The 27,519-nt window shown below is 44.4% G+C and overlaps 1 protein-coding gene across 1 annotated transcript in view; it reads right to left on the reverse strand.

Moving 5' to 3' along the window:
* Positions 1-2,264: 2,264 nt before the first annotated feature.
* The window catches only part of UBTD2 (ubiquitin domain containing 2), a 40,910-nt gene continuing 15,655 nt past the window's right edge, over positions 2,265-27,519 (reverse strand). Inside the window, exons 2-3 of the mRNA XM_062502080.1 lie at positions 19,363-19,599; positions 2,265-2,922 (exon numbers count right to left, since the gene is read on the reverse strand). Coding sequence (XP_062358064.1) covers positions 2,525-2,922; positions 19,363-19,599 — 635 coding nt within the window. The 3' untranslated portion in view covers positions 2,265-2,524. The remainder of the gene's footprint in view (positions 2,923-19,362; positions 19,600-27,519) is intronic.

Genomic DNA, 27,519 nt, shown 5'->3' on the forward strand with positions numbered 1-27,519 from the left:
CTGTTATGTCACAATTCCCAGTTCTGTGCGTGGCCCTGTCAGCCATGTGCATTTGCAGCTTGTTACTGATATTTTTAGCAGGTATTTTGAAATTTTAAATTCTTTCCTAATAGAAATCTTGTAAAATTGCCTTTCTGCAGAGGATGTGCTCAGTACTGCTGCCACTTTACACAGAGAGGGTCAAAGTCTTCACTGTCACCTCTAAAAGCATTTTACCATTGAATTCTTTCAGGTTTTGATACCTGATTAAGGAGGGGGAGGCTGTTAAAGAGAATTTTCATGAACAAAGTCTCTGTTCTACTCAGAACCCACTCACAACATGGCCTTCAGAGCATCACCTTTTCTCCCTGCCATAAAAGCAATTCAAATAAAGCATGATCATCTGGGACAGTGCCATCAAACTGAGCCTTTTCCAGCTCAGAGGGGGGAGAGGGAAAGGAGGAGCAATCCCAGCTCCAACATCTCCAAACCAGCACCCGGTGACAAATTGCCTGAATGAAAATACAAAAAATAATTAAAAAAAAAATCCTACAAAAATAAAATTTAAAAAACCCCAGTGTATTAGTGTTCACAGCTCCAGGTTTGCTCCTCCTTAATCCATCAGAATTTCCCCCCTTTCCAGGAGGGATTGCAGGGAAATGACACCATAAAGAGCATTTATCCAGACGTATAAATTATGTCTTATAAGACAAGTAGTGTCTTCCTGGCATGAACGCATCCTTTGCCCAGAGAAAACCCAAGAGAGATTTTTTTTACTCGTTTTTATGTAGCAAATATTCTCCCCTCCCCTGGAATGCAAAAGATTTGGCTGCAAAACACCTCAAGTACAGTAAATCAAATTTGCTTTAAAAAAAACCCTCCACGATAGAAAACTTGTTCTAGGTTAGTATTGATCATCTCACTTTCACCTTTAAAAACAAAGGAATAAAGAAGAAAACAGAAAAGCAAAGCAAGTCACTTTGGTGATTATGAGAACAGGGAACTCATCTTCCTTTCTAGAGCTCTGCCACTGCATTTCAGGCATCCTGTACCAAGTGGGGCCAGTGGAGCTGTCAGAAACCCACAGGTCTGATACAAAATGAGGATCAAAAAAAGCTGTAGTTGGCTGGGGTGGAAAATGCAAAAAACAAAAGTGTGGCTCCGTTTCCCAACCCTCAACGAAATTCTGCTTCCACCTGCTGGGATGTCCCTGACTCTGGTGCAAGAACTCCCTCAGAGTTTCTGAGTGCCAGAAATTTGATTTCTATGGAATCACTGAAGGAGCAGAAGTTTAAAATTGTCAAGAGAATCCCGCAGTTTCACTTAATTTACAGAGAGAAGACAGAAACCAGGAAAAAAAAAATAAAAAATCTGCTATTCCCATATTAAGAGCACATCTGACTTTGGATGAAGCGATTTCAACGATGGCTTAAACCCCAAGCAAACAGAAATGATGATTAAAAGAGCAGGGCCTTGATCTCCACCTAAGGCAGGTGACACAGAGCAGCTCCAGCTGGGGGGACAAACGGGATCCCCCGGCCCCAACAGGGTCTTTGGGACTCCAGAAAGATTTGTCATGTGCTGAAAGGGTCCCTGTTACATTCTGGAAGGGGAGAACAGGCTGGGGGAGCCCACGGTGAGGTCACCTCCAGTGACACCCCAAAAGCTGCCAGCTGCGTGCTGCTGCATCCTCAGCACCTCCCAGGCTCTGTGTCCTCTAGAGAAACGTGGGGAGCTGCAAGCCTTCCCAGCTGGGAGGATCGCGGGATTTCACCTGCCCCGTGGGGCGCAGGGGCTGCACCTCGCAGCTCACCTGGGCTCACCTGGGCGATGTGAGGGACAGCAACTGAGCGGGCACAGCCCCAGGTGCCCCCCCAGGTGAGGCAGGAGCCGAGGCTGTCGGTGTCGGAGCAGGTAAATCACAGTACAGTTCACAGGAGACAGGGCTGAGTTATTGCCAGCAGCGGCTCGGGGCTGCACCGCCACCTCGGAATGTCCAAGCGCTGGGTCTGAGCATCACCGGGAGCTGCCAGAGAGCAAAGCCCAGCCCGGCTCTGTGCCCGGGGCTGCCTGGGCCTCCCCGGAGCAAAGATCCCCTGACCCAGCTCCTCCCTGCAGGAGCTCTGCGCGCTGCTGATACGGAGCTGGACACGTGGATTCCGTCTCAAGTCGGTTTTTTAAATAAAAGTGCTCTCTGTTGCTCTGGCCTCACCACCACTGACAGTTCCAGCATCATTCCGTTTCTGTATTAAGTGAACAATCTCTTCCCTCCCTCTTTTCCCTTCCCTTCCCTTCCTTTTGCCCTGTTCCTCTTGCTGTGGTGCTCAAGACAACCCCAGAGGCCAGGTTACGTTTTTGTTTTTTTTACGTTTTTGCAGATCTCCATCACAGATGGAGAATTTTTGCCGGTCGTTTCTTGCAACCCATCCACAGGAGCAGGACAACCCTAAAGAGAGAAGAGAGGTCAGCAAAAAAACAAAACCCCACAACAGAGACGCGGGAGAGCAGAACCAACAACAAAAAAAAAAAAAACGGAGCAGAGAAATCAATTTTCCACCGGGGTGGGATTTGCTAAAGGCTGGCTCACGATGACTTGCACCACGTAATCCTTTGGGATTTTCAGCTCCTCCAGTTTCATTTTATCTGCCAGGGGTCTCCCAGAGAAGAACCAGCGCTGGCTGCCAGGTTCCACTCCCTCCACGGCGTGCAGCCTGCGTTTCATGTGGTACACGGTGTCCATGCTGCGCACCAGCAGCTTCAGGTCCTTGCCCGTGGACAGGCGCAGGCGCAGCTGGCACTCGTGCCCGGAGTTGGGAGGGGGGTCAGGAATATCCAGAGTCTCCAGGTCACCCTTCTCCTCGATCATGTTGATGGGTGGGGACAGGCAGTAGACTGGGAGCTGGTAGCGGTTGCCCAGTTCATCGTAACACTCGGTGAGAGCACCTTGGGGAGAGAGGAGGGGAAAGTCAGTGGGAATTGCTGGGGTGTTTCATCCTGAGTGGGGATTGCTGGGGTGTTTCATCCTGAGTGGGGATTGCTGGGGTGTTTCATCACGAGTGGGAATTGCTGGGGTGTTTCATCGTGAGTGGGAATTCCTGGGGTGTTTCATCCTGAGTGGGGATTGCTGGGGTGTTTCATCACGAGTGGGAATTCCTGGGGTGTTTCATCCTGAGTGGGGATTGCTGGGGTGTTTCATCCTGAGTGGGGATTGCTGGGGTGTTTCATCGTGAGTGGGAATTGCTGGGGTGTTTCATCCTGAGTGGGGATTGCTGGGGTGTTTCATCGTGAGTGGGGATTGCTGGGGTGTTTCATCACGAGTGGGGATTGCTGGGGTGTTTCATCGTGAGTGGGGATTGCTGGGGTGTTTCATCACGAGTGGGGATTGCTGGGGTGTTTCATCCTGAGTGGGGATTGCTGGGGTGTTTCATCGTGAGTGGGGATTGCTGGGGTGTTTCATCGTGAGTGGGGATTGCTGGGGTGTTTCATCACGAGTGGGGATTGCTGGGGTGTTTCATCGTGAGTGGGAATTGCTGGGGTGTTTCATCGTGAGTGGGGATTGCTGGGGTGTTTCACAGTGATCACTATGGGAAGTGAGTGAAAGTCAGTGGGAATTCCTGGGACATTTCATACTGATCACTCTGATAACTGGGGAGAAATCAGTGGCAATTCCTGGGATATTTCACAATGAGTGGGAATTCCTGGGGTATTTCACAGTGATCACTATAGGAAGTGAATGAAAGTCAGTGGCAATTCCTGGAATATTTCATAACGAGTGGGAATTCCCAGCACATTTCACAGTGATCACTCTGGGAAGTGAATGAAAAATCAATGGGAATTTCTGGGATATTTCACAATGAGTGGGAATTCCTGGTACATTTCACCCTGGAGTTCTCACTCTGGGAAGTTTTACCCTGCTCTTCAAGCACCCAAGAGGTGATGTCAAAATTCATCCATGCCTTATCTTTGCATCTAGAAACTTGGGGTTGAAAGAAAAGCAGCCCCTAAAACCAAACACCTCCTCCAGATAAACTCCCAAAACATAGAACATATATAAAAATGTAAAATATAGATACAAATTTCTATATAAATATATAAACACGTGCTCGTGTATATGAATATAGAAATGCCACCTGGACCAATCCCAGCACGCTGACCCCGAGCTGTGAAAATTCAGGAGAGCTCTGTAAAAGGAGGATTTTTGTGACTTTCTCAAACACCCCCAAATTGCTGAGATGGTTTTTACAGGCCTGGTGTTTTAGTGAGCGCTGCCAGGACAAACAAACACGGCCACCCAAGTCTGCAGCTCCATCACCACCACAGCAACAACCCCAGCATGGATTTTGAATTTCCACAGCATCTCTGAGTCCCACTTTCAAAGCCCTGGCGTGTCAGGAGGGATTTTTATTTCCCTAAACTCCCTTGGGATAATCTGGATAACCTGGGTGCTCAGGAATTCTACCACGTGCCGACGCATCAAACACAGGCTGAGTTTTTCATGGTGTGACTTTCTAAAATCGATTTTATTTTATAAAATAGATTTTGAGTACTGCACTAGAAAAAGCAGCAGCACATTTTCTGTGCTGCTTTAAGAATTCAGTTTAGGAGAAGGCTGAAAGCAGAGCCTGGGAAACTGAGGAAGCTGCATCCCAAATCCCAGCAGGAATCCCTTCTCCTGTGCTTTAAGCCCCTCTCCCCTGCTCTGGATTTACCTGCAGAACCAATTTCCACATTTTTGTCCCTAGAGGGGCACAGTCACTTTCCAAATTACCCATCCTTGTGGAGCTGGGAATGTCTGAAGAGGAGCCAAATCCTTGAGCTACAGAATATTAAAAACTTCTTTGACTCTGTTCTGCACACAACAGCCAAGTGCTCCTTGTTAGAAACCAAGGCTTTTTTAATTTGGAATTGTTTTTTTTTTTTTCATGCTGACACTGAGTTGTCTTAAACTTGGCTGTTTGATCAGCAAAATTACCACAATATAAAACAATAACTCAGGGATATGTGGTGTCACCCAGCCCAGTGTAACAGCAACATCTTCTGCTGGAAACCTCTTGGATAAAAATCCTCCTTCTTTAAGGATAATTTGTGTTTACGAAAACACACAGAGGAAATCAATGAAAAGATCCATGTTTTAGGCTTTCTGTTTGTACAGGTAGCACCAAAGCATCTGTGCTCTGAGACTAATGAGAGAACAAACCAAAGAGGAAATAAAATTATATAATTACATCAACTCATTACAGTGTTTTACCATCAATGAATTCAGAGCAAACCAACTTTTACCAAAGCTGTGTTGGACCCAAACCCTTTTGTGGTTCTTTGTCATTCACAGACCCAAGGCTGAAGTTCCCACACTTCAGCTTTGTTTTACAACGTTCATTTCACTCCTCATCTATTTTCTAAATACCACAGGACTAAATTCCAGACATAGAAACAAGTTTGCTGCTAAAAACAAACTAAAATACAAACCTTAACAGCCTTTCAATGCAGCTAAAGCAGATAAAATTTCTTCAAAAGCAATTTCCCTTAAAAAAGAATGCATCAGCCTTGGAAGAGCACATCAAAGAGTTAATTTTAAATAACATGGGGGGCGTTTGCTGAGGAATTTCTTCATCATTTATTTGGCTGCCCAGCTGAACTAACATGGAGGTCAAAGCTGATGCTATAAACACAGGATTCCTTAATCATCATCAGAAAAGCAATATTAAAACAAATCCTCTCAAACAGCAGCTAACTTGGAGGTCTGCAGCTAAAAAAAAAAAAAAAAATCAAAATAAACAGAAAAAGACACAGCAGTGGAAAGCTCCTGCCAGTAAAAGTCCCATCCCAGACTGAGAAATGGTTTATACCAAACTGTTAATGAAAGAACAGGTTATTGCAAACCTCACCAGTAACCCCAGTCTTGCATTCATCCTGGTGAAAATGTCCCCTGTCCCAAATCCCAGAGAATCAAACTTCCCAACTAAAAAAAAAAAATCTCATCAATTCCTAATATTGTTTTCTAACTGAAAATCTCAGAGAATCAAACTTCCCAACTAAAAAAAAAAAATCTCATCAATTCCTAATATTGTTTTCTAACTGAAAATCTCAGAGAATCAAACATCCCAACTAAAAAACTCAGCAATTCCCAACTTTGCTGTTCCAAATGAAAATCACATTTCTGATCCTTCCTGCAGGATACAACAGCTTGGACCACTTTTATCTGGAATGGACACTAAAAGAATATTAAGTTTTTATAAGAAAGTGGGAAAGAAGAGAGAAAGAAATAATTTTTTTTTTTTTTAGTTTTTTTCTGTTCCTTAGGCAAGCAGAGTTCTTCCACCCCTAAACCAGAGGAGGAAAAAGCAGCACAGAGATGCTCAGAGCTGCCATCCCACATCCCAAGTTAACCTGATTTTCCTTCCCTGTTCCCCTTTTCCATCCCCAAACCAGATGCCAAAATAAGGATTGGATTTCTTTGCTGGATCATAAAAAAACCCACAAAAACCCACAAAAACAAACAAACAAAAAAAACCCCTGGAAGGGGCAGACTGTGGGAGAAAAGCAGCAGGAAGGAAGGGTGGCAGACAAGAAGATACAATACAAAAAAACCAAACAAAAAAAAAAAAAAAAAAAAAACCTCAAAAAACAAAAAAAAACAACAGCAGATGGGATTATTTTAATATTTCAGAACTAACAGCAGCTTGGAGAATGGGGAATTCTGGAAGGAGCTACAAGGCAAAGCTTCTTGTTGGTTTTTATCCAGGTAGGAGACAGCTTGAGAATTTCAGAGGGAAAAATAAGCAGATGTGATCATCAAGTATAAGGAATGGGAACATTTTGAAATTAATTGCCTTGCCAGCCACAAAAACTTTGTTTTATGAAGATTATGAGGATATTTCACTGGATTGGGAAGGGAAAACACTAAAAAAGGACTGGTTAAAATAGCAGTTCAGAGCTACTTATCTTCCTGCAGCACCAACAATTCAATGTCAGGAAGATCAACTTTTGCAGGAGTTATTAATTCAAGCAAATGTGGCCACACTCACCTGAAAACATGAATTTGAAATGGCATTTTGGCATTTCCTAAATTCACAGCATTCTCCTCAGGAAAAGCAAGAAAATTCTCCTTTCCTGTTCATAAAGTGCCTTCTACTTTAAGTTTTAAAGCAATTTTGAGGAGCATTGCTCAGAAAAACTCAATTATAAAAAAAATTAAAAATCAAGACCTGAGCAGATTTCCAATATTTTTTCCCCCTTCCCCCAGAGAGATTTGCTGCAGGAAGAGAAATTAAGACAACAGAACCCAAAATGTAACATTGCAGTGAGACACAGCTAATTTAAGGAGAATGTCTGTGTGTAACACATTTGCCCAAGGAACAGCTGGTTCTGTTGTTTTCTGACTGAAAATCTCCATTCCAAAAGCAAGCTGAGGCTGGATTGCTGAATAAATTGGAAATAGTAGAGCTTTCACCTGTGGAGTATTGATTTGAACCCAATATAAATCAAAAATGCCTGAAATTCAGTGGGAAAACAAAGGAGTCTCTGGGTCTTACAGCAGAGCAGCTCTTAGAGAGAAAAGCTGAATTATCTCTTCATTTTTATTAGCTGCTGGTTCCAGGTCTGAGCTGGGAAATACAAGATTTTATAAGGAGGAAAAAAAATAAAAAATAAATCCCTTTGGTGATGTCAGGAGCAGGTGGGAGGGTGGGAATGGGAGCAGAGCTCTGCTCCACTCACCCCCACACAGCCCAAACCAGGAGGAGCTCACACCAAAAAACTCTTCCTCACTTCATCCCAACAAAAACTGCTCCGTTCATCCCTGGGAGTGTCCAGGGTTGCTGTTAGCAGCAATGCTTTTCCTTTTTCCAGAAGGAAAAATGTGGGAATCCCTGTGCAAGTCAGTGCCTTGCACGGTGTACAGAGAACAATAAAGCAGCTACAAAGAATTAATGGTGTGGGGGAAACTCTTGATAATTAAGCACTCATTAAAACCCTCTCCTGTGCTTCTTCCACACTACATTTCCATGGGTTTTGCAGGTCTGAACTGCCAGAAAGCTCCTGGATAAAGGTGCAGGATCCTAAGGAGGGCACAAGTGCTCTGCTCTCATCCCCACCCTCCTTTTGTCAGCTCCTTAAAGAATGGGGTTTGCAGATAATGAGAATTAAGCATTTAATAATTCTCATTTCAAATCCAGGGGGAAAAAAACAAAAACAAACAAACCAGCTCTTCCATTATGGGAACATTATTGGTCTGGCTCCATTCCATGCTGGAGAACAACTCCCAGAGCCAGCAGGAGATCCCAGGGCTCCAGCACCAGCTCAGTCCCACTTGTGGGACTGACACGAGACACACAGGAATTGAAAGCGAGAAGAGGGGAAAATAAAGGGACTCTGATATCCTTCCAGGATCCCATCCAGCAGCTTTTTCTGCAATGGTTGGAACTCTGGAGATCACCCAGTCCAAGCCTTTCCAGGCAGGGTCACCTGGAGCAGTGACACAGGGACACATGCAGGTGGCTTTGGGATATTTCCAGAGAGGGAATTCCACACCCTCCCTGGGCAGCTTTCCCAGGGCTCTGCCCCTCTGCACAGAAAGAAGTTTCTCCTCATGCTGTAGTACCAAAATAATCCTTTAAATGAGCAAATTCCAGCTGGAGAATCCAAGCAAAGACCCCCTCAGGTGTATCCAAGGCATCCTGCCTCAAACTGAGCACAACTCTCCCTAACACAGGGCAGGTTCCCAACAGGGTGTCCAGAGAAACTGGGGCTGCCCCATCCCTGGAAATGCCCAGGGCCAGGAAAAGCTGGGACAGTGGAAAATGTCCCTGCCCATGGCAGGGGGTGGGATTGGATGAGTTTTGAGGTCCCTTCCAACCCAAATTTTGGGAAAAAACCTGCAGCACGTGTGCCATGTGCATCTCTGGGCTTGCTGATCCCCTCCCTTCATCAGAGCAGAGCACCAGCATCACTTCATTCATTAGCACTAATTAACTAGGCTGAAGGTGAGAGATCATCAATACAAGCTTCTGGAATGGAGGGATTTCTGCACTAGCTAAACGAGCCACTTGTGTTCAGATTTTAGCCCCAGCTTCCAGGGATGCATCCCTTACCAGCAGAGGGAACAGCGATGGGACACTTTGGAAAGGGGTGCTCAGGACCCTGAACCAAATCCCTCAAAATTCCTCTTAAAAGTCCACACAAATGCCAACAGCAGCAGTGGAAATCCTGGAATTGGAGGATTCCAGAGGAGCTGGAATCTGTCACCCTACCTTGCTCACCTGATGGAGAAAGGGGAAAGCTCCAAATTTCACAGCAGTGTAACTTCCACAAACGACCTAATCCTTTCCTAAAACAGTTTTTTTTTTTTTTTTAACAGAGCTCAAATTCCTCCAGTCTGTGCAGTTCATTGGCTTTCCATCACTGGCTTTGATAAATAAAGTAATTATGCATTAATACTCAGTAGTTGTCATGTTAACAACACCATATGTACTACCACTTCCATATCCCTGTAAAACTTGGATCTAATATTGCACGGAAGGAGCAGCTTCCAAGAGATATTCCATCAGGGTTCAAAGAAGACAAGTCATTTTACTAATGAAGCATTCATCTACTACTCTGCTTTGCATGTCATGAAAATAGATGCCTGTCTAGACAGGCTCCTTAGATAAAAAAATTATAAATAAAATGCTTGGTAAAAGAGCTTCTTCTGCGTACCCTCTTCATTTACATTTGCTGTTCTGCATTATCTAGCTTCTTCAAGGGGCTGGGGGGTTTTGGAGGAGAAAAGGAAAGCAGAACACCATCATCACCTGAGGCTGCATTGCATCCCTCCAAGCACAGCCACCTTGGCAGAGTTTCAAGCCCCCAGGTGACCTGTTCAGGGTGAGGCTGAACTCAGATTTACAGAAGTTGTCACTGCCTTGGTTACTATTGATTTTTTTTTTCAGTCTGCTGTTCCTGTAAACCCAGAGTGAACACCTGGCACTCAGCATCCCAAATCCCATACTGACATGGTTCAAAGGGAAAAACCAAGTGGGAGGTTCCCATTATACACGTGATAGAAATTTCCTTTTTCTTGCCAACCACACAGAGACAGATTTTGTCCCTGGAATACAAAGTGACACAGCCAGGGATTCCTTGGGCACTCCAGGGATGGGGATCCAAAGCTCCCTGGGCAGTTCCAATCCCTGAGCACCCTTTCCATGCAGAAATTCCTGCTGCTGTCCACCCTGAGCTCCCCTGGCCCAGCCTGAGGCTGTTCCCTGGAGCAGATCCCAAATCCCCTGGTTCCAACCTCATTCCAGGGAACTGTAGAGAGAGGAGCCACAACCTGACCACAACTTGTTGGGATGCTCAATCAGCAACCGATGACCACAGAACTCGAGCTGCTCCACCTCCTGTGCACTCCAGGCAGGGAGTTCAGCCTCCAAACCACTCCCTGCCCATCCGTGCCTGCTCAAAATGAGATTTCTGAGAGTTTCATCTGAGCTCCAAGCGGATCTGGAAGGAAATGTGGGCTGATACAGCACTTGGTAAAGCTCCAGGTAACGCAGCAGGACACCCCCCAGAGTGAACAGCCAACAAATGCTGGCTTTGGTGGAGCGTGGAGCTGTTTGCAAGGGGAACAAGAGGTGGAAAACTCAAACTGAACAACTCTGCCCCATCACCTACCTGTGAAGGCAAGCACACGATGACCCAGACAGGTTTGCCTGTCTGAACTTTCGTTCTGCCTGCTCCCCAAATCCCTGCATCCCTGTGCTGACATTCCAAGAGCTGCTAAGGAGCCTGCAATCACTCTCTGGCATTCTCAGTCTCCAAGGACCACCAGCAAAAATGTGAAAGGCTCCAGGGAGGTCAAGCAGCCTGAAAAGATCCAGCATTAGTGCTCACATCTGAAAATAAAACTACAACCCAAGGCTGGAACAAGCTCTGGGGGTGGAGGGGATTAAAGGAAGTTACAGGAAGATCTGAGGCTGCAGTGTTGCTTTATTTGCTGCTCACCTCCACAGTGCTGCTCCTTCAGAGTGCCCTTACTTAAAATTAAAAAAGAGGAAAAATCATTGATTAAGCATAAAGGTGGAAGACTGAATATTGGTGCTGCCCTGAATGTGCACCGAGCAGAGATGGTGAGAGCTCAGAAAGGTTAAAAATTCAAGGTCTTGCTGTAGCTGTGGCCTTCTGGAAAAAACCTTCCTTGATCACTCAGGAATTATTAAAAGCACCTCGAAGGTTTCATTGCTCCTGTGCAATTTCAAGGAGTCAGAGTTCATTTTGCTGCAGGTTTTCTTTGCAATAAAGCTACAAACCAAACATTGCTTGCTCTGGGCTGGGCTCAGACATGGCTCAGCAAAAAAGTTTTCTTGTTATTTTGTTTTTTTTTCAGTGATAACTGTCAGCAAAAAGCAGCTCTAGGTGCACAAAAATTCTTCAAAAATAGGATTTTTTGCAGAGGCAAGCTGTCTGTAACACACCCAGTGAATGACTTCATTCACTGCTATCAGTTATCATAAAACATGATATTATATATAGCACATAATGATATAGCAGGTAACAGAAAGTTATCACCCTGACTATTTACTGAAGGAGGTTGTGGGATATTTAAAGATACTGAAATACCTCATGAGTGCTGCTCATATTCTCTGTGACACCTCAGGTAGGATTTCCTCAGCCCTTACCTGCCCCTAAAAGGTTAAAGGGAAAAAATTTCTGTGGCTCAGACACTTCTGGCCATAACAACTATTTTCCCTTGATTTTGGAGAGAAATTACCATACTACTACTACTACTACTACTACTACTACTACTATTATTATTATTATTATTATTATTATTATTATTATTATTATTAAAATTCCTGAAGCCAAACTAGCAGGAGATTCCAAATGTTTTGGCCACAATCAACTGGAGATCATGGAGAGACACCCAAGGGCTGGCTGAGCCCCTCATTTACCAACCTGAGGACACCAATTCCCCCAGGAACACCAAATTTCCTGCAGAACACAATTCCAGGAGCCAGCAAAGCCACCCCTGGAGATCCCCAGGGAAGGCTCAGAGGGCTCTCACTGGAACCTTCAGGGGGGAGTTTAAAATCTTCATTTTAAACTTCATTTCCCACTTACATTTTAAACACTTCATATTTCTTTTTCTCATTTCCCAAGCAGACAGCAAGGCAGATGAAGCTGATACTCAGCTCCTCCACTGTAAGCAGCAAATAATGGAGTAAATGTCCACTCCTGGGGAATATTTAATAAAGCAGGCATCATGTCCTGACCACTATCAGATACCACAGCACTATTATTCACCTAAACCAGACACAAACCTGACTGGAACATCTGCAACACCCAGGTCAACAAGCAGCTTCCTACAAGAGGAATTTGAGATTTCTTTTGCCACAAATCTGGGTTTTATTTTGAGCGACTCATGGCCAGTTTGGGTTTGTTGCTTTGGTGGTTTTTTTTTTGTTGTTTTTTTTTTTTTTTTTCCTTAAAGGAATTAGCTGCAATTTTCTGGTCACATATTAATGGTTAAAAAAAATCCCTGAAACAGCATTTCTAAAAAGTGTTGCATAGAAAAGACAAACTGAACCAAAGTCAGGAAATAGAGAGGCAAGAGCTACAGGGGAAGAGACTTGAGAAGAGTCCAAGCAATTATGTTGACAAAGCTCCTCAAAATACCTTTCAAAACACGAGAGCAGAAGTTAAAGATATTTAAGGAAAACAACTGTAGGATGGAGCCATAAGTGGGGTTTTTATTTGAAGGGTTGAGAATTTCTAACCTGCACTTAGATATATAAATATTCCAGCCAGCCACAATTGCTTTACATCCTGAGGATTTGATTCATTTTCCTTCCACTTGAAGAAAACATTGGGAATTCAGCATCCCTCAGAAAGGATGTTGTGATCTATTTTAAAAATATTAATCACAGCAGAAATGATGGAGAGCAGAATCTTCATTGGAGGCTGGTGAGGAAAGGGATTCTTTCTCAAGGTTAGGAGGAATTTGGAGACCCAACAACAAAGCAAATCTGGAAAAGGGATTTCTGGATGAGCTGGGCTCCCCCACTCTCAGAAATGGATTTTGGGATGAGCTGGGCTCCTCTGCTCTGGGATAGGGATTTTGGGATGAACAAGGCTCCCCCACTTTGGAAAATGGATTTTGGGAAGAGCTGAGCTCCCCAACTCCAGGAAATGGATTTTGGGATGAGCTGGGCTCCTCTGCTCTGGGAAATGGATTTTGGGATAAGCTGGGTTCCTCTGCTCTGGGAAATGGATTTTGGTATAAGTTGAGTTCCTCTGCTCTGGAATATGGATTTTTAGGATGAGCTGGGCTCACCAACTCCAGGAAATGGATTTTGGGATGAGCTGAGCTCCTCTGCTCTGGAATATGGATTTTGGGATGGGCTGGGCTCCCCAGTGCTGGAGTATGGATTTTGGGATGGGCTGGGCTCTCCAGCTCTGGAATATGGATTTTGGGATGGGCTGGGCTCCCCAGCTCTGGAGTATGGATTTTGGGATGGGCTGGGCTCCCCAGCTCTGGAGTATGGATTTTGGGATGGGCTGGCAGAGCCCAGGGGAGCAGGAGCACCCCCAGCTGTGCCATTTCTTGTCCCCCCTGCCCTGGGCTGCACAGCCAGGCTGGGACAAGGCTGGAACACCCAGGGCAGCCAAACCTGAGGCTTTGCCAAGATGCAAAATTGGGATGCAGCTCCCAGCCCTTCCCAGAGGATCCCTGGGTGCTGGCAGGCAGGAAGGGATTAAAGCAGTATTTTATGAAATATTCCATGTACTCACTGCCCATTTCAGGAGGGGACCTGACGTCAAGAACCCTTAAAAATAGCCATGGATGTGTAGAAGAAAAAGCAAAATAAAAGCATTCTCCTAATGCACACAGTGCCAGCAGCAGCTTGTCTGCTTCCTCACAAGACAGCAGCAATTTTGGGTTTTAATCCCTGCCTTTTGGGTCTGCTTTTTTTATATATATGTATATAACAAGTAAAAACAAACCAGAAAAACCTTCCCTCGAACTAATAACTGCTGTCTCCTGGGCAGAGTTTAGTAATAAAAACAACAAAACAACCCCAAAGCAACAAACCAGGAGGCTCAGCAGTAAATTTTATGCTGTTCACTACAGATTTTAGAGTTTCCCTAACTTTCATAGCCTGCATTTTCCTCTCAGTGCTACTGCTGATTATATTGACAGACAGGCTTTGATAGCCAGACCTCCCAAAGCTTTCATAACTCTGCTGGAATCTAAAATTAGACAACCACAGTCACCAAAATATCATTTAGTCCCCTTTTAAAGGGGCATGAGAGAAACCCAAGCGAGTATTTGGGATTCTCACAGGAAAACAAATTGCCCAGCAGTGTTTTACACTTGTTAGAGATTGTGATCCATCAAAATCAGGATTTTTAATGATAATTAAAAAGCCTCTTCAGACAAGCAAGCAATTTCTACAGCTTTAATTCCCAGCAATGGACACAGCAATTTTCAGGGACAAGGGGAAGAAAAACCACAAGGACATGGTGGCTTTAAGGGCAGCAGTTCACAGGGAATTCAATTGAAATGCTAAAGGTTCCACAGCAAAATTCACTGTACAGATTCACTCCATGACAAATTCATCAATACAAAATGCAAGTCCTATATTGCCACCACCAAAAAAAAAAAAACCAACAAAAAATCAAAAAAACAAATGCACTGCAAAAGGACAGAGTTCCACTTCTGGAGCTGCTGAATTTACAGGAACCATCCATGGGGTGGTCAGTGTTAAAAACCTACTAGGTTTTATAACATTTGGTGGCAGGTATTTCTGAATTACTGTGCAAATTTCAATACTAATGCTTGGCTTGCTGGGCTGTGAGCACACACTGACAGCTCAGTTTTCCATCAACATCAAATAAAATACATGGACTCAATAAATGGAGATTTTCATGGACTCAATAAATGGAGATTTCCATCAACATAAATAAAAAGAGAGTTTTCAACATGGCAAAGGGCAACTTTTTATAGCGACTACAAGTGTTAAAAACACCCACAACCCAAGGAGTGCCCACACCTGGGGGTGTCCAGGGAACAGATTCCAGATTTTTGTGTTTCTCCTGGAAATTTGGCAGCTCCAGAGGTGGAATTCTGTAATTCTGCTTTTTGTGTGAAGGCAATATTGGGACTTACCTGTGGTATTGATAAATCTGTGATTGAGAGGTCTCTCAGTGCTCTGGTGACAAGGCCACGGGTTGGACTCGACCTTGAAAATCTTTTCCAACCTAAATAATTCTGGGATTGTGTGTGATTTAATTAGTAGAGTTTTGCTGAATTAGGAATTTGTGGGAAGCGTGCCATGCCTTCCCCACACTGCTGCTCTTGGCTTTGAGGGGTTTTCTTATTGTTATTTAGGACTTTTTTATGCTTTTCTAATTAATAATAATTAATTTCACTCACAGGAGAAGAAAATGCTTTGTTCAGAGTGGGAATATTTCAGTGATGCCCTTTATTTTTCCCCAGCATTCCAGGGAAATAATCCCATCCTTACTTTTGGGGATCTCACACAACAAATAAAGAGCCAGAGCTGCTCCTGGAAAAGCTGGGTTTGAAGGCCCAGAAAAGCTGAAAACTTAGCAGAAAAACCCTTGAGCTAAACCTAAATATCCTGAGAGCTCTGACTCTTTATTTGCTGTGTGAGAGCCCCAAAAGAAGGGATGGGAATATTTCCCTGGAATGCTGGGGAGAAGTAAAGGACATCACTGCAATATTCCCACTCTGAACAGAGCATTTTCTTCTCCTTTGGGTGAAATATTAATTAGAAAAGCATTTAAAAAGTGCCTACAACTGGTAAGGGTTAAAAGCATCCACGACCCAAAGCTGATGGTGGAAGGGTGAAGGGAACCTGTATTTTATTACCTGTTAAAGGTAACCTGCATTTTATTCCAATTTCCCCCTGTACAAATTGAGTTTTTCTGCCATCTCCAATTTATAATTTAGCTGCAAAACAATGCAAGGGCTTCAAATTTGCAATTTCTGAGGTATTAAACCTCAACATCCTGGGAATTCTGCTGCAGCACATGAAGTGGCCATCCTGGAATTTCAAAATTCCACTTAACCCCAACCAGACTGCAATTAATATTAATGACTTGCAGGCCAAGTTCATCTCAACATTAACATTATTATAAAACTCTACACGTTCCAAGATTTCCTGCTTGACAGCTGAGAAGTATGGAAAACTCTTCTTCTTCAAATTTAGATGGACTCATTAATAAAATATGGAGGATGTGCTACTTTAAGACAGGAGGAGAGGTGGGGGGGAAAAAAAAGTATAAATTGGTGATAACGTTATTTCTATTTTTAAATCCATCCCACAGAGTCACCCAAGATAGATGAGAAGTGCTAAGCCCATCCCACAAGCTTATTTATTTATTTATTTAATACTTCTTTACATGCTATTTTTAACAGTAGAAGCCAGCAAAAGGCATCCATTAGAAAAATTACACTGGTGAGAGTCTTCCTCACACCAGAGAAATGACAGATCTGGCTGAAAGCAGCCTGAAAAGAGATTTTTTTTCCCCCCCCCCCCCCTTTTCTTTCCTGTAAGATTCTGGAATAAAAAAAAAAGCAATTTTATTTTTGCAGCATCAGCTAAGCCCGAGTGTCTATGTGCAAAAATTTCTTTTTCTGTCATTTCTTACTCATCCCCAGCCCCCTTTTCTCACTCCTCCACTTCCTTCAAGGTTTCATTTCCTCAGGAATTCATGGCTGGAACACAGGACAGTCAAATGTGGATCTAGGGCTTGGGTTGGGATTGGTTTTGGTTGGTTTTTTTGGGGGTTTTTTTGTTTGTTTTGTTTGTTTGTTTGTTTGCTTGCTTTTGTTTTTTTTTTTTTGGTTTTTTTTTGTTTTTTTAAGCCTCTTGTTGTACACACAGAAAATAAATGAAATTAAACATCCCAGCCCATGGTATTGCATCATTTTGCAGAGGAGAAATATTTAGTGAAAAAATCTTTTTTTTTTTTTTTCCTTCCATCGACTTAAAGGAATTTATCCAACAAATGCTGGGGTTTCTTGGGAAAATATTTAGATTTCCAGCATGAATACAGAGCACTGAGTGTCACCTCCAGGAACTCCTTGGGCGCTCCAGGGATGGGGATCCAAAGCTCCCTGGGCAGTTCCAATCCCTGAGCACCCTTTCCATGCAGAAATTCCTGCTGCTGTCCACCCTGAGCTCCCCTGGCCCAGCCTGAGGTTTAATTTTCATCCAAACTTTTCTACAGAAGACAGAACCTGGTCAGGTAAAAAACTCCAGATTAAAAATAAAATAATAATTAAAAAAGAAAAAGATAAAATACGGATTTTAGAAGTGCCAGTGGTGCCCTGTCACATTTTGGGTTCCCATTCAGAGCCCAGGACCCACAGCAGCTCCATGGGGAAATCTCAGGGAATACCCATGATTTTCTTTCCAAATTTTTTTTTGCCCAAAATGAGCTTTTTGTAAACAAAAGCCCAGAGGTTGTTGGCGTCACTGAGAGCAAGGAGAGTTTATTTGTTCATCCCTGCCTAGAGAGAAGCTCAGTTTGCATCCCTGGGTCCCTAAATGAAAGGACTGAATTCATAATCTCTTCATCCATGGCACTAACAATTCCTGATGGCTCAGGAATATTTGGATTTCTGGAAGCAGCAGCTTTCTCTGTAGTGGGAAGGTCACACTGCAAGGAGAATTTTGCCAACAGCTGATGCTCCAAAGTGTCACCAGCAGAAAGATGAATAAAAATAAATAATGCAGTTTTGTGGGTAGAAAAATCCCCAGTAAACTGCACATCCTAGATAAAAATTCTAAGTATTCTTTCTGTTTGGAATTCAGCCCCAAGGCAGGCGTGGTTTGGGCAGCAGAGCCTCTGACACAGCTTTGATTTCTGAATTATTTCTGAGCTACTCTGAATATTCTGCATGTGGGTCTTAAAAAGCAGATTATAACCTGCCAGCAGTAGGCAGGACTCAAAGCAAACTGCTGGAAAAACAAATTGAAGAATTCACAACCTTTGGGTTTTTTTTTTTTTTTTTTTTTTTTTTTTGTTGTTGTTGTTGTTGTTGTTTTTTTCCCAAATCTGGGAGCCTTCAAAGTGCACACTGCGCATCCTGAGACACACAAGGGACTCCCCCTGCGACCCCAAAGCCAGACTGAACCTTCCAGGCAGGATTAAACTGCTTCAATTTTGGATTTATTCATCTCCCCCCTCACACTTACAACCTGTTATGCCACTCCAACAAGAGGCAGCCCAGACCCAACGTGCCAAACACCTTTTTTGCATCATTTGATGCCATAAATTGAATTTTTCCCCTGAAGTGCTGCTCCTCTGTGCCCGTGCAACATTTCAGCTGAATGCACAAAAAACAACTCATTAATGGGGGCTCATCAAATTCATCCTAGAGATAAAGTCCCTCTCGCTGCTCCTGGTTCCAAATTTTCATTTGTTAAGATAATTATGTTTTTATCAGGCTTTTGTACGGTCAAGAAGATTCAGACTCTCACAGAGAGGAGCTTTGCCACATTAAAGACAATTTTTGAAGAATGTGAGGAAGACATCACAGTGAAAGGTAACCTGGATTTTATTCCACCTTCCCCATATAAGAAATTTGAGTTTTCTTGGCATCTACAATTTCTGTTTTAGCAACTAAAAACAATGCAGCAACTCCCAATGAAGTTTCTGAGTTATTAATTATTTCCAATTATCTGAATGGTGATTTAAAATGATCAGTAAATTCCTGCCAGACCCTTCTCACTTTACTTCTACTAGAAATACAGGGAAATGATTAATTTCAGAGTTGTGGAGTGAGGGAAATATAGCATGGAAAAAAAAAATCCCACCCAGCAGGATTCAGAATAACAAAACAAAGAGGAAAGTACCCAAAATACCCAAAATAAGAGCTCGCAGTTTATCTCACACAAGATCTATCAGCAGACTGCCAGCCCCAAATTTTTGGGAAATTTTTTCAGACTCTTCAGAAGAGAAAGTTTAAAAAATCCCAACAGTTCAAGTGCCAAAGAAACCCATAAAATCAGGAGAGAAAAAAACAAAACACTTGCTTACAAAGAGAAGCTGGAAAAAAAAGCGATGAGAATCGTGCCTTGGAGCATCCAGGTGGTTCCAAGAAATTACAGCAAATCCCAAGTGCTGCCTGTAAAAATCAGACTCAAACTGAGGATTCCCATGGACCAGCTCATCCATTCCAGCTGCAGGAACTATTTATAAAAAAAGCAGATTTTCTTGGTCCATCTATATAATAACACCATTTTGCTTGGAAACTCCAAACAGGAGCACAAACCCAGCTATTTTAAACCATTCCAGCCACTGATTTTTTGGGGTTAGAAACATCAATATTTTAACCTCTGGAGAGACCACATCCTCGTGAGCTGCACCTACCATGGGGTAGTGTGATGTTTGCACCATCAATGATTGCTTGTGCCAGTTCGTGGTCGTTGCTCTCAAAGGCGTGGGCAGCAGCTTTGAGGGCATCCCAAATTTCCTTCCTGCCCTCAAAAGCTGGGGCTGTGTCCCAAAATTCATCCCTCTTACTGCGGAGCTGCCCGTCCGTCATGGGGTAATCGCTCTTCCATTTGGGTTTCTCTTTCTTCAGGGGTTGGTTGCGACCCAGAGCCACTGTGGGGGACAAAGGAAAAAAAAAAAAGGGAATTCATCAAAATTAACATCACAAAATTGGTTTCTCTGTTTAGGATTTGCAGAGGTGAGTCTGCAGTCCTCGTCCTCTTTGCTCAATGCCTCCCAAGCGATGCAGAGAGAGGGGTTTTGTTCAGTCAATGCTCGTGGTTCAGATTTGCATTTATTGGATTATGAATTGTATGGTCAAAACCGGAGTGTCCTCGATTTTCCCAAACCACCGTGGAGCTTAGGAGAAGGGAGGTGACGTGGATGTGGGCCATGCAATTGTCATTTGCTCCTTTTAATTAGGAGCTGACTTTGTTTCTGTGCAAATGCATCCTCCCGCTTGCTGATTTCTCCTGGAAATCCAGGAATGCATCAAGGTTTAAAGAGCATCTTCCTCCTTCTCAATAAACACAAACCCATTTGTTTCCCTTTAATACAGCTATTTTTGTGTAATAGCCACTTTGAGGATATCACACAGGTATAAAAGTTGACAGATTAAAACTCCCTGCTCACTTCCCCACCAGTGCCTGGTGTTGCAGCAAGAGATCCCAAATTCACAGAGGTTTTATGGAGACCAAAACCCCACAGGAGGTTCAGCCACGCACCCTTGTTCAATCTCACCCCACACAACCAAAGAATGATCAGCTTCCCCTGATAAGTCAGCATGAGAGACACTATGTGAACCTGAAGTGCAAGTCATGGAAAAGAGGAGTTTCAAAAGGATTCCTGCTAGTGAGGCGACACTGCCACGCAGAGGAATGAGCTTTCTTTGGATTAAAAAACATGGCAGAATGGTTTGGGTTGGAAAGAACCTTAAAGATCATCCTGTTCCATCCCCTGCCGTGGGCAGAGACACCTTCCACAATCCCAATCCCATCCAGCCTGGCCTTGGACATGCCAGGGAAGGGGCAATGAGCCAAGAATTTCATCCCACTATCCCATCTAACCCTATTCCCTGTCAGTTTGAAGCCATTCCCCGTGTCCTGTCACTCCATCCCTTGGCAATCTTCTCTCTCCATCTTCTCCTTTCCCTCCATCTGCAGCTCCTTCAGGCACTGAGGCCACAACTGTGTCACCCCAAAGCTTCTCCTCTCCAGGCTGAGCAATCCCAGCTCTCCCAGCAGAGCTGCTCCATCCCTCCAATCCTGGTGGCCTCCTCTGGAAGATGCATTTGCACAGAACCAAAGCCAGCTCCTAATTAAAAGGAGCAAATGACAATTGCATGGCCCACATCCAGCGACCCCAGCTGCTCCCCCACGTCGGGCAGAACCCAACCAGAATAAACTTCTGGATCCTTCCAAGTGACCACAGAACACTTACTGCTTTTTGTTTTCCACGGGATTGCTTCCATTTGCTTTTCAAAGGAGCCCTGACCATTTAGCAGGCTGCAGAGCAGCAAGCCCCAGAGTTTACAAGACACCAAATTTCCTGGCAGAGCCCAGCCTTTCCCAGTCCAAGGCTCAGCTCAGCACAGGATGATGCTGGGGCAGCCTCAAGCAATGGGGTTATGCATTCAACCCTGGACATTCTAAAACTCTAAAAACATACGTGGGAAAACGCTCCCACAAGGAATTGTTTCCTTAGTAAGGCTTAGCAGCCAGAGCATGAAATTTTCAGCCAGACAGAACAGGACACTGCAAGAAATTTGGGTCAGTGGGTATTATTTTTCCTTTTTTCATTCCACTTTAGCTCCCATCTGTTTGCACGTGCACTCAATGGATGCTGATTTCTCCCACAGGGCCCCCTCCACGTCCCCCAAACATCAATTATGGAAGCAGGTTCAAGGCACTTCCCTGCAAATCCAGCAACCCATTCCTCTCCCTGCTTCCCACTCTGCCCCAGACAGCACCCAGATTTATTCAAAATGGATTTAGCCTCACTCCAGCAGAGGCTCAGATCCTCACAGCCTCCAGTAACTCCTCCCTGGAGATCCCATCCTTCCTACACAGACAGCAGTGATGATAAACCCAGTGATAAATTAATTTTTTTCCCCCCAGCTGGAAGGAAGGGTTGTGATAGAAAGTCACTCTCCCAAAGGCTCAAAAGCCAAATCCACTCTAACAAGCCATCCATCCCAGTACTGAGCCTTTAAACACAATTTGGCTTCAGCACAAGCCAGTATTTAAAAAGATCTTTGGTGTGTTTATCATTTATTAGAAGTGCTTCAAGGATCCCCCAAAAGCTTTATGCCTTCCCTGAAGGAATATTTGTTATTTAGCTCTGTGGATAGATGGGGAAGAAAGGATGCGAGAAACCTATGCCATGTAAAAAAAAATAACATGTAAAAAGGCCTAAATATTTCTTTTTCCAGCCCATATTTTAGTCACTAAAGCAAAACATGCGAATTTCTACAACCAAACTTATGGACCACATCAAAAGACTTTCCCTTTTCTGTTAACAAAGCTGATAAAGAAACAAAACATCAACAGTCTGAACCACTTAAAAGTATTTACAGTGTCAGTTTGCTACTCCTCACTTTGGAAGGAAATTAGAGCTCAAAAGGAAACGTTGACTTCATTTAAGACCATCCACATCAGAGGCAGCACCAGCTTGCACGATCCAGAAGAGAAGGCAGCATCCACATTAATTTTTCATCCGACATCACTTCAACACGAGTAAGAATTATTAATACCCTGCTTGGAAGCAGGAATTGTTTCCTAAATGCCAAGAAGGCACGTTCTCTCGGAAGCAATTCTCAAAGTCACTGTCTCAGCAGAGGCCAGTGGGTGATATTTTTGGTGAGGGATTTATTTAGAAGGGAATATGAAAATCAGAAGTGGTTTGCTCTGTACAAAGTGAAAAATCAGCAGCGACACTCCAAACTAAGTCAGGTTGTTGTTGTTCCAACAGCTCAGGTGTGCAGGTGATGCTGTGCATCCCAAAGAGGGTAAGAAATCCACAGGGTTTAGGGTGGAAAAGCCCTCCCAGCCCAAGCTGTGCCACATCCCCACCTTGTCCCCAGCTCAGAGCACCTAGTGCCACCTCCAGGAATTCCTTGGAGAATTCCAAACCTGCCTGGGTAGCCCCTGCCAATGTCTGCTTGAAAAGGTGGTGATGGATCAAAGACTGGACACAAACTCGTGGGGTTATTTTCCGATCCTAAAGATTCTTTTTAATGCCTCAAAGTGCCCCCAAACCAGTGGCACACAAACCATGGGCTGCTCCTGTAGGATTTAACAGCATCATCTTATCCTCCCTTCATAGGTAGAGTGCTACCCTGGCATCCTCGAGGCAGCTGCTCCTGTCTGCCCCACTGAACTCCTGGCAGACTACAAAGTCTTATTTTTAAAAGGAAAAACGTGTTTCTCCAACCCTTGCAGACTGTTTTATAACCTGAATTGTAAATTTTCTTCCCTTCCCCGCAGCTTCCCATCAAAGCAATGAATCTGTAAGGTTATCTCTGCTCCTTTTGAGCAAGTTTATGCAGATAAACCCAGATATTTAAATCAGTTTCTTAACAGAACATCAAGAAATGTCTCCGTGGAAGTTCTTTGCAGCAGCTGGTGTGTTTGTTATGTTGCTATCACTGTGGGTATCACTGGTGCCTCTTCTGAGTGGGACCAGATGAGCAGGAGCAGCTGCTACCACGAGATTCTTGTATTAAAAACCAACATCCAGCTCCACAATCCATAATTCCTAATTTATACCCCCCGGAATTACAGCGCTCCATCATCAAATTTGGAATATTTCAGCCTCGGAGGGTTTTGTGTCAAATCAAAACGGCAAAGCTGAGCCACGGGACAGCTCAGAGCTCTGGAGAAGAGCAGGATCTCTGCTCCAGGTGTGACCTGCATCTTCTGACCTGCCAGGTAACCCTGTATGAAATCCCATACTTGAAACAGCCCTGAAGCAGCTGAGCTCAAATTATTTTAATATTTCTTAATTATTTGTGGAAACACCTCTGCTGTCATCAGCCTTACGTTGAGTTTTCCCTCCCGCCCCACCCTTCAAACATCTTTCACCTATTTCTAAAAACAAAATTCGGATGCAAATTTGGCTGTTCCATCCCTGCAAGTGCTCCACAGTGAATTTCTTCCTTCCCTTTGCAAACACAAGCATATGCTGCTTGCAGCATTAGTCTTTTACAGCTTTTGTAAAAAGCGGGGGAAACTGGCCCAGGCTGGCGGTGGAAAAGTTTCCAGGCACACAGAACCCACCCAGGGCATGGAAAAACCCAGAAGGAGCCACCTGGATTGGACACGCTCCAACTTCAGGCTGGGATTCAGCAGCAGCTGGAGTTACGAGAGCAGAGCCTGGCTGTGCTTCCCAATCCCTGCAGATTTGTGGGAAGATGGACACACAGCCAGAAAGCACCAGGGAGGGGACACCCCACCACTGGAACACCAGTTAAGAGCAGATGCAGGCAAATATTACAAGATCAAAATGGTGAAATGTTGTAATAGGAGAATCAAGCAAGATATGATAATCTTTTCTTTTTTTTTTTTTTTTTTTGTCTTGATTAAGAAAGTATCCAAGAGATGCAGCAGGTTTGGAGTGAGCTGTGAGGAAAGAAGCAGGAATGCCCAAGAGAAGGATGAAAGATCACCACAGGTCTCTCTGAATGGGAATGATGCTCAGGAGCTGCTGTCGGTGGAAAAGCTGGGATTTGAGGGCTGTCCATAGGAAAAGAACAGAAATGATGAACTGAGAAGGGAACACCACAAACCCAGAGCTCACAGGGAGGAGAACAGCCACGTCCTGCTTGGCTTGAGGCTGCAAACACTCCCAGCTCCAGCAGGACAAGGGATGTCCACCCAGGAGACACAGCTGGAAAAACCTCAGGAATGACTTGAAGCCAGCCAGAAGCTAATTTGTAAATGTTTTACAAATTGAGCCAACGATCAAAACTATTTTCTTTATACCAGAGTGCCTCCCTGTTGAGGCTCAGCTGCTACCAAAGTGTTTTTCTCTGATAAATGAAATGCAAATAACAGTTTGCTCCCCAGAAAGTTTCTTTTAGTAATAGTCCCAAGGGCTCCCCTCCCCACAATCACCAAGCACTTCTCTACTTAATCAAATGAGTCCCATTTTAAATCCATTTTGCTCCAATTTCCTCATAAGGTACCTCGTCATTTGGTATCAATATCAAACAATTCATCCTAGACATTTTCTTTGCGTCGTTCTCCAGAGTAATCCTGAATTACAACTGTGCTTGGAAGAGCCAGGACAAAGGAAAAGAGCAAAAACCCAGGCAAAACAGGGAGGGAGAAAGGGAAAATTCATTGCATTTAAGCAGCTGACAATTTGAATTACATTAAGCAACACAGGCTTACACAATTTAAATTACATTAAATAGCACAGGTGTACCCAACAACAGGAAAACGGCAGAATTTCATCTGTTTATTGCTAATTTTCAGCAATTTTCTTTTGAAAGTGGTTACATTTCTCCAAAGCAAGAAGAGGATTTTGGAACAGAAGTGGCACTGGACAGTGGCAAAGACTTAAAAGTGAAATATTAGGACAGTTAGGCTTTCCTAACAAGGAAATTAATTAATATTTCTAGGGAGCCTGTGTGAATTTTCCAGTAGACAGAAAGATAATGCTAGAAACTAAGTCAAGTTTTAGGTTGGTTTTTTTTTTTTTTTTTTGAGGGTAAAATGAACACTATTTCCCTGGTAGAAATTCAAGTTCTAACTTGAACTAGTTGTGTACTAAAACACCAGGCTGCAGACTCAAAGCAAAACTATAAAAGTGTAAGCAAAAATATTAATTTTGAGCCAAATAACAAAACTGTGAAGCTTTTCAGAGCAGCAAAGCCAGCAGAGACACAGCTGCACACAAGAAATAAACCCCCCTGAGCAATCTCCCCTTTCTCCCACCTAACAAGAGGTGAAGAAAGGAAGAAAATAAACAAAAACAAAAAGACAGATTGAGAGGGGAAGAACCAGCAGGGCCATCAGGATGAGCAGCACCAGTTAAGGGCAGGCTGGTGCTGGTGCTCAATGATGGATGTGGTGCCTCTGGGGACAAGGGGACAATCAATCACTGGTGCCACCCCAGTACTCCAAGCCTGGCACACAGTGCCTGCCAGGGAATCCTTCCCTCCTCCTCCTCAATTCTTACCCAACGCCAAAAAATTGCCCAGAAATGGCTGCAGAGAGTAAAATGCAAGTTCCTCTGGAAATTCCAGGCAGCTCTGGACAAGTCCTCCATGCACAACTTATCCCTCCCTGCACATTAAACCTTCCCTGAGTCCACCCGGGGCTTCTCAGCATGGGAAATAAAACATGAGAGGATGAGGGTGTATGAATGAGCTGGACAAAGAGAAAAACTGACTCTAATTAGCAACTATTCCACTGTATTTGCAGCAGAAACTGTAGAAGAAATCAGGAGATTTCCGGGCAGCTCATCACTCACCACCCCTGAAAGGAGCCAGCGGTGTTGAAGCAAGAAATAAAAGCTTCAGCTTTTGAAATCTGCTCCCTGGGTGGTATTCCAGAGATCCCAGCTCATCCCAGCACAGGCAGGATCTGCTCAGACCACCCCAGCCCTGGGACACCCTGAACAACACAGGCACTGCAAGCAGCTCAGTGCTCAGAGGGCATTCCCCGAGGGGAATGTAGGCTGGATATCAGGAAGAAATCCTTCCCTGGCAGGGTGGTGATGCCCTGGTACAGGGTGCCCAGAGCAGCTGTGGCTGCCCCTGGATCCCTGGCAGTGCCCGAGGCCAGGCTGGAGCATCCTGGGACAGTGGAAGGTGTCCCTGCCCTGAACAAGATGATTTCTAAAGTCCCTTCCAACCCAAGCCATTCTTTGTCTCTACAATTATTATTTCCAAAAGCTCTGTGGGTACTCCTGAGTCCTGCCAGCCCACCCGAAGCACGAGCAGAGGATTCTCAATCATCTTGATTAAGTTCATGATACAACAGCTCCTCTGGACAGAGAAAAATGTCTCAGGGAGGGAACACCTTAGTGGGGTCAGCACATCCTCAGTGCCTCTGTCAAGGGGTGAGGCAGGGATGCTGCCAGGCAGGGCACGGGCCAGGGGATGCTCATCTGTCTCTGTTATTTCTCCAGGAACCTTGGAGCCCCAAACTCAGCTTGCCCAGGCAGCAGGAGCTGTAAAACCCAGCTCAGCCTCCCAGGGAAGTTCACTTGGTTGAAACAGCTCCAGGGGACAGACATTATCAACACAATTACCTGTCAGCGCTGTTTACACTGGGATTTAAACTGCTCCTATCTCTGGCAGATGAATGCTTTCAGCTGGATAGAGCACAGGATAAAGATTTACCCATTCCCAGCTCACAGTGTGGGAGCACCAAGACCTTCAATCTGCAGCATCCACAGAGCACAACCGGGCTGCCTCTTTTAAAGGCTATGACAAGACCCATTAAGGAAGCTGTCAGCAACATGAAAAATGTTCTGCTTGAGATGGGCTGCACAGAGCACGCAGTTTGTTGTGACTTCTGCAGCTCCAACTCAACTCAACTGCAGCCCAAGAGGCAGAACAAGAGCAGCACAGAGCTGGGGGAATGCAGTGGGGAGCTGCACAGAACTTACCTGCAAGGAAAAAAAAACAATCAAAAAACCCACCCCAGAGCTTTTCTGTGTCTCAGCACGAGGAAGAATGCAACTCAGCAACTTCACTTTGAAAGCACTAAAAGCCTTTGGTGCCTCTCTGTCCCCTCAGTTTGCAGGGAAGCTTTAGACCCATCAGATACAAGTGCAAAGGGTGAATTCCTGACTGGACCAGCTGTGCTGGGACAGGGCACTGCCCACTGCTCCAGGCTCATGTGCAGCCTGGATTTAGCACCAGCAGACAAACAGTTCCAGCTGCAAATGAGCAGTTCAGGCTCACAGATTCCCTTCCTCCTTGAGAATGTTCTCCCTCTGACCTCTGCAAAACAAGCAGCTGCATGAACTGCTAAGAAAAAGTGATTTAAAGTTCACTGGGGGGGTCCCCAAGATCACCAA

Source organism: Cinclus cinclus, chromosome 14 (assembly GCF_963662255.1).
Source record: "Cinclus cinclus chromosome 14, bCinCin1.1, whole genome shotgun sequence".
Classification (NCBI taxonomy): domain Eukaryota; kingdom Metazoa; phylum Chordata; class Aves; order Passeriformes; family Cinclidae; genus Cinclus; species Cinclus cinclus.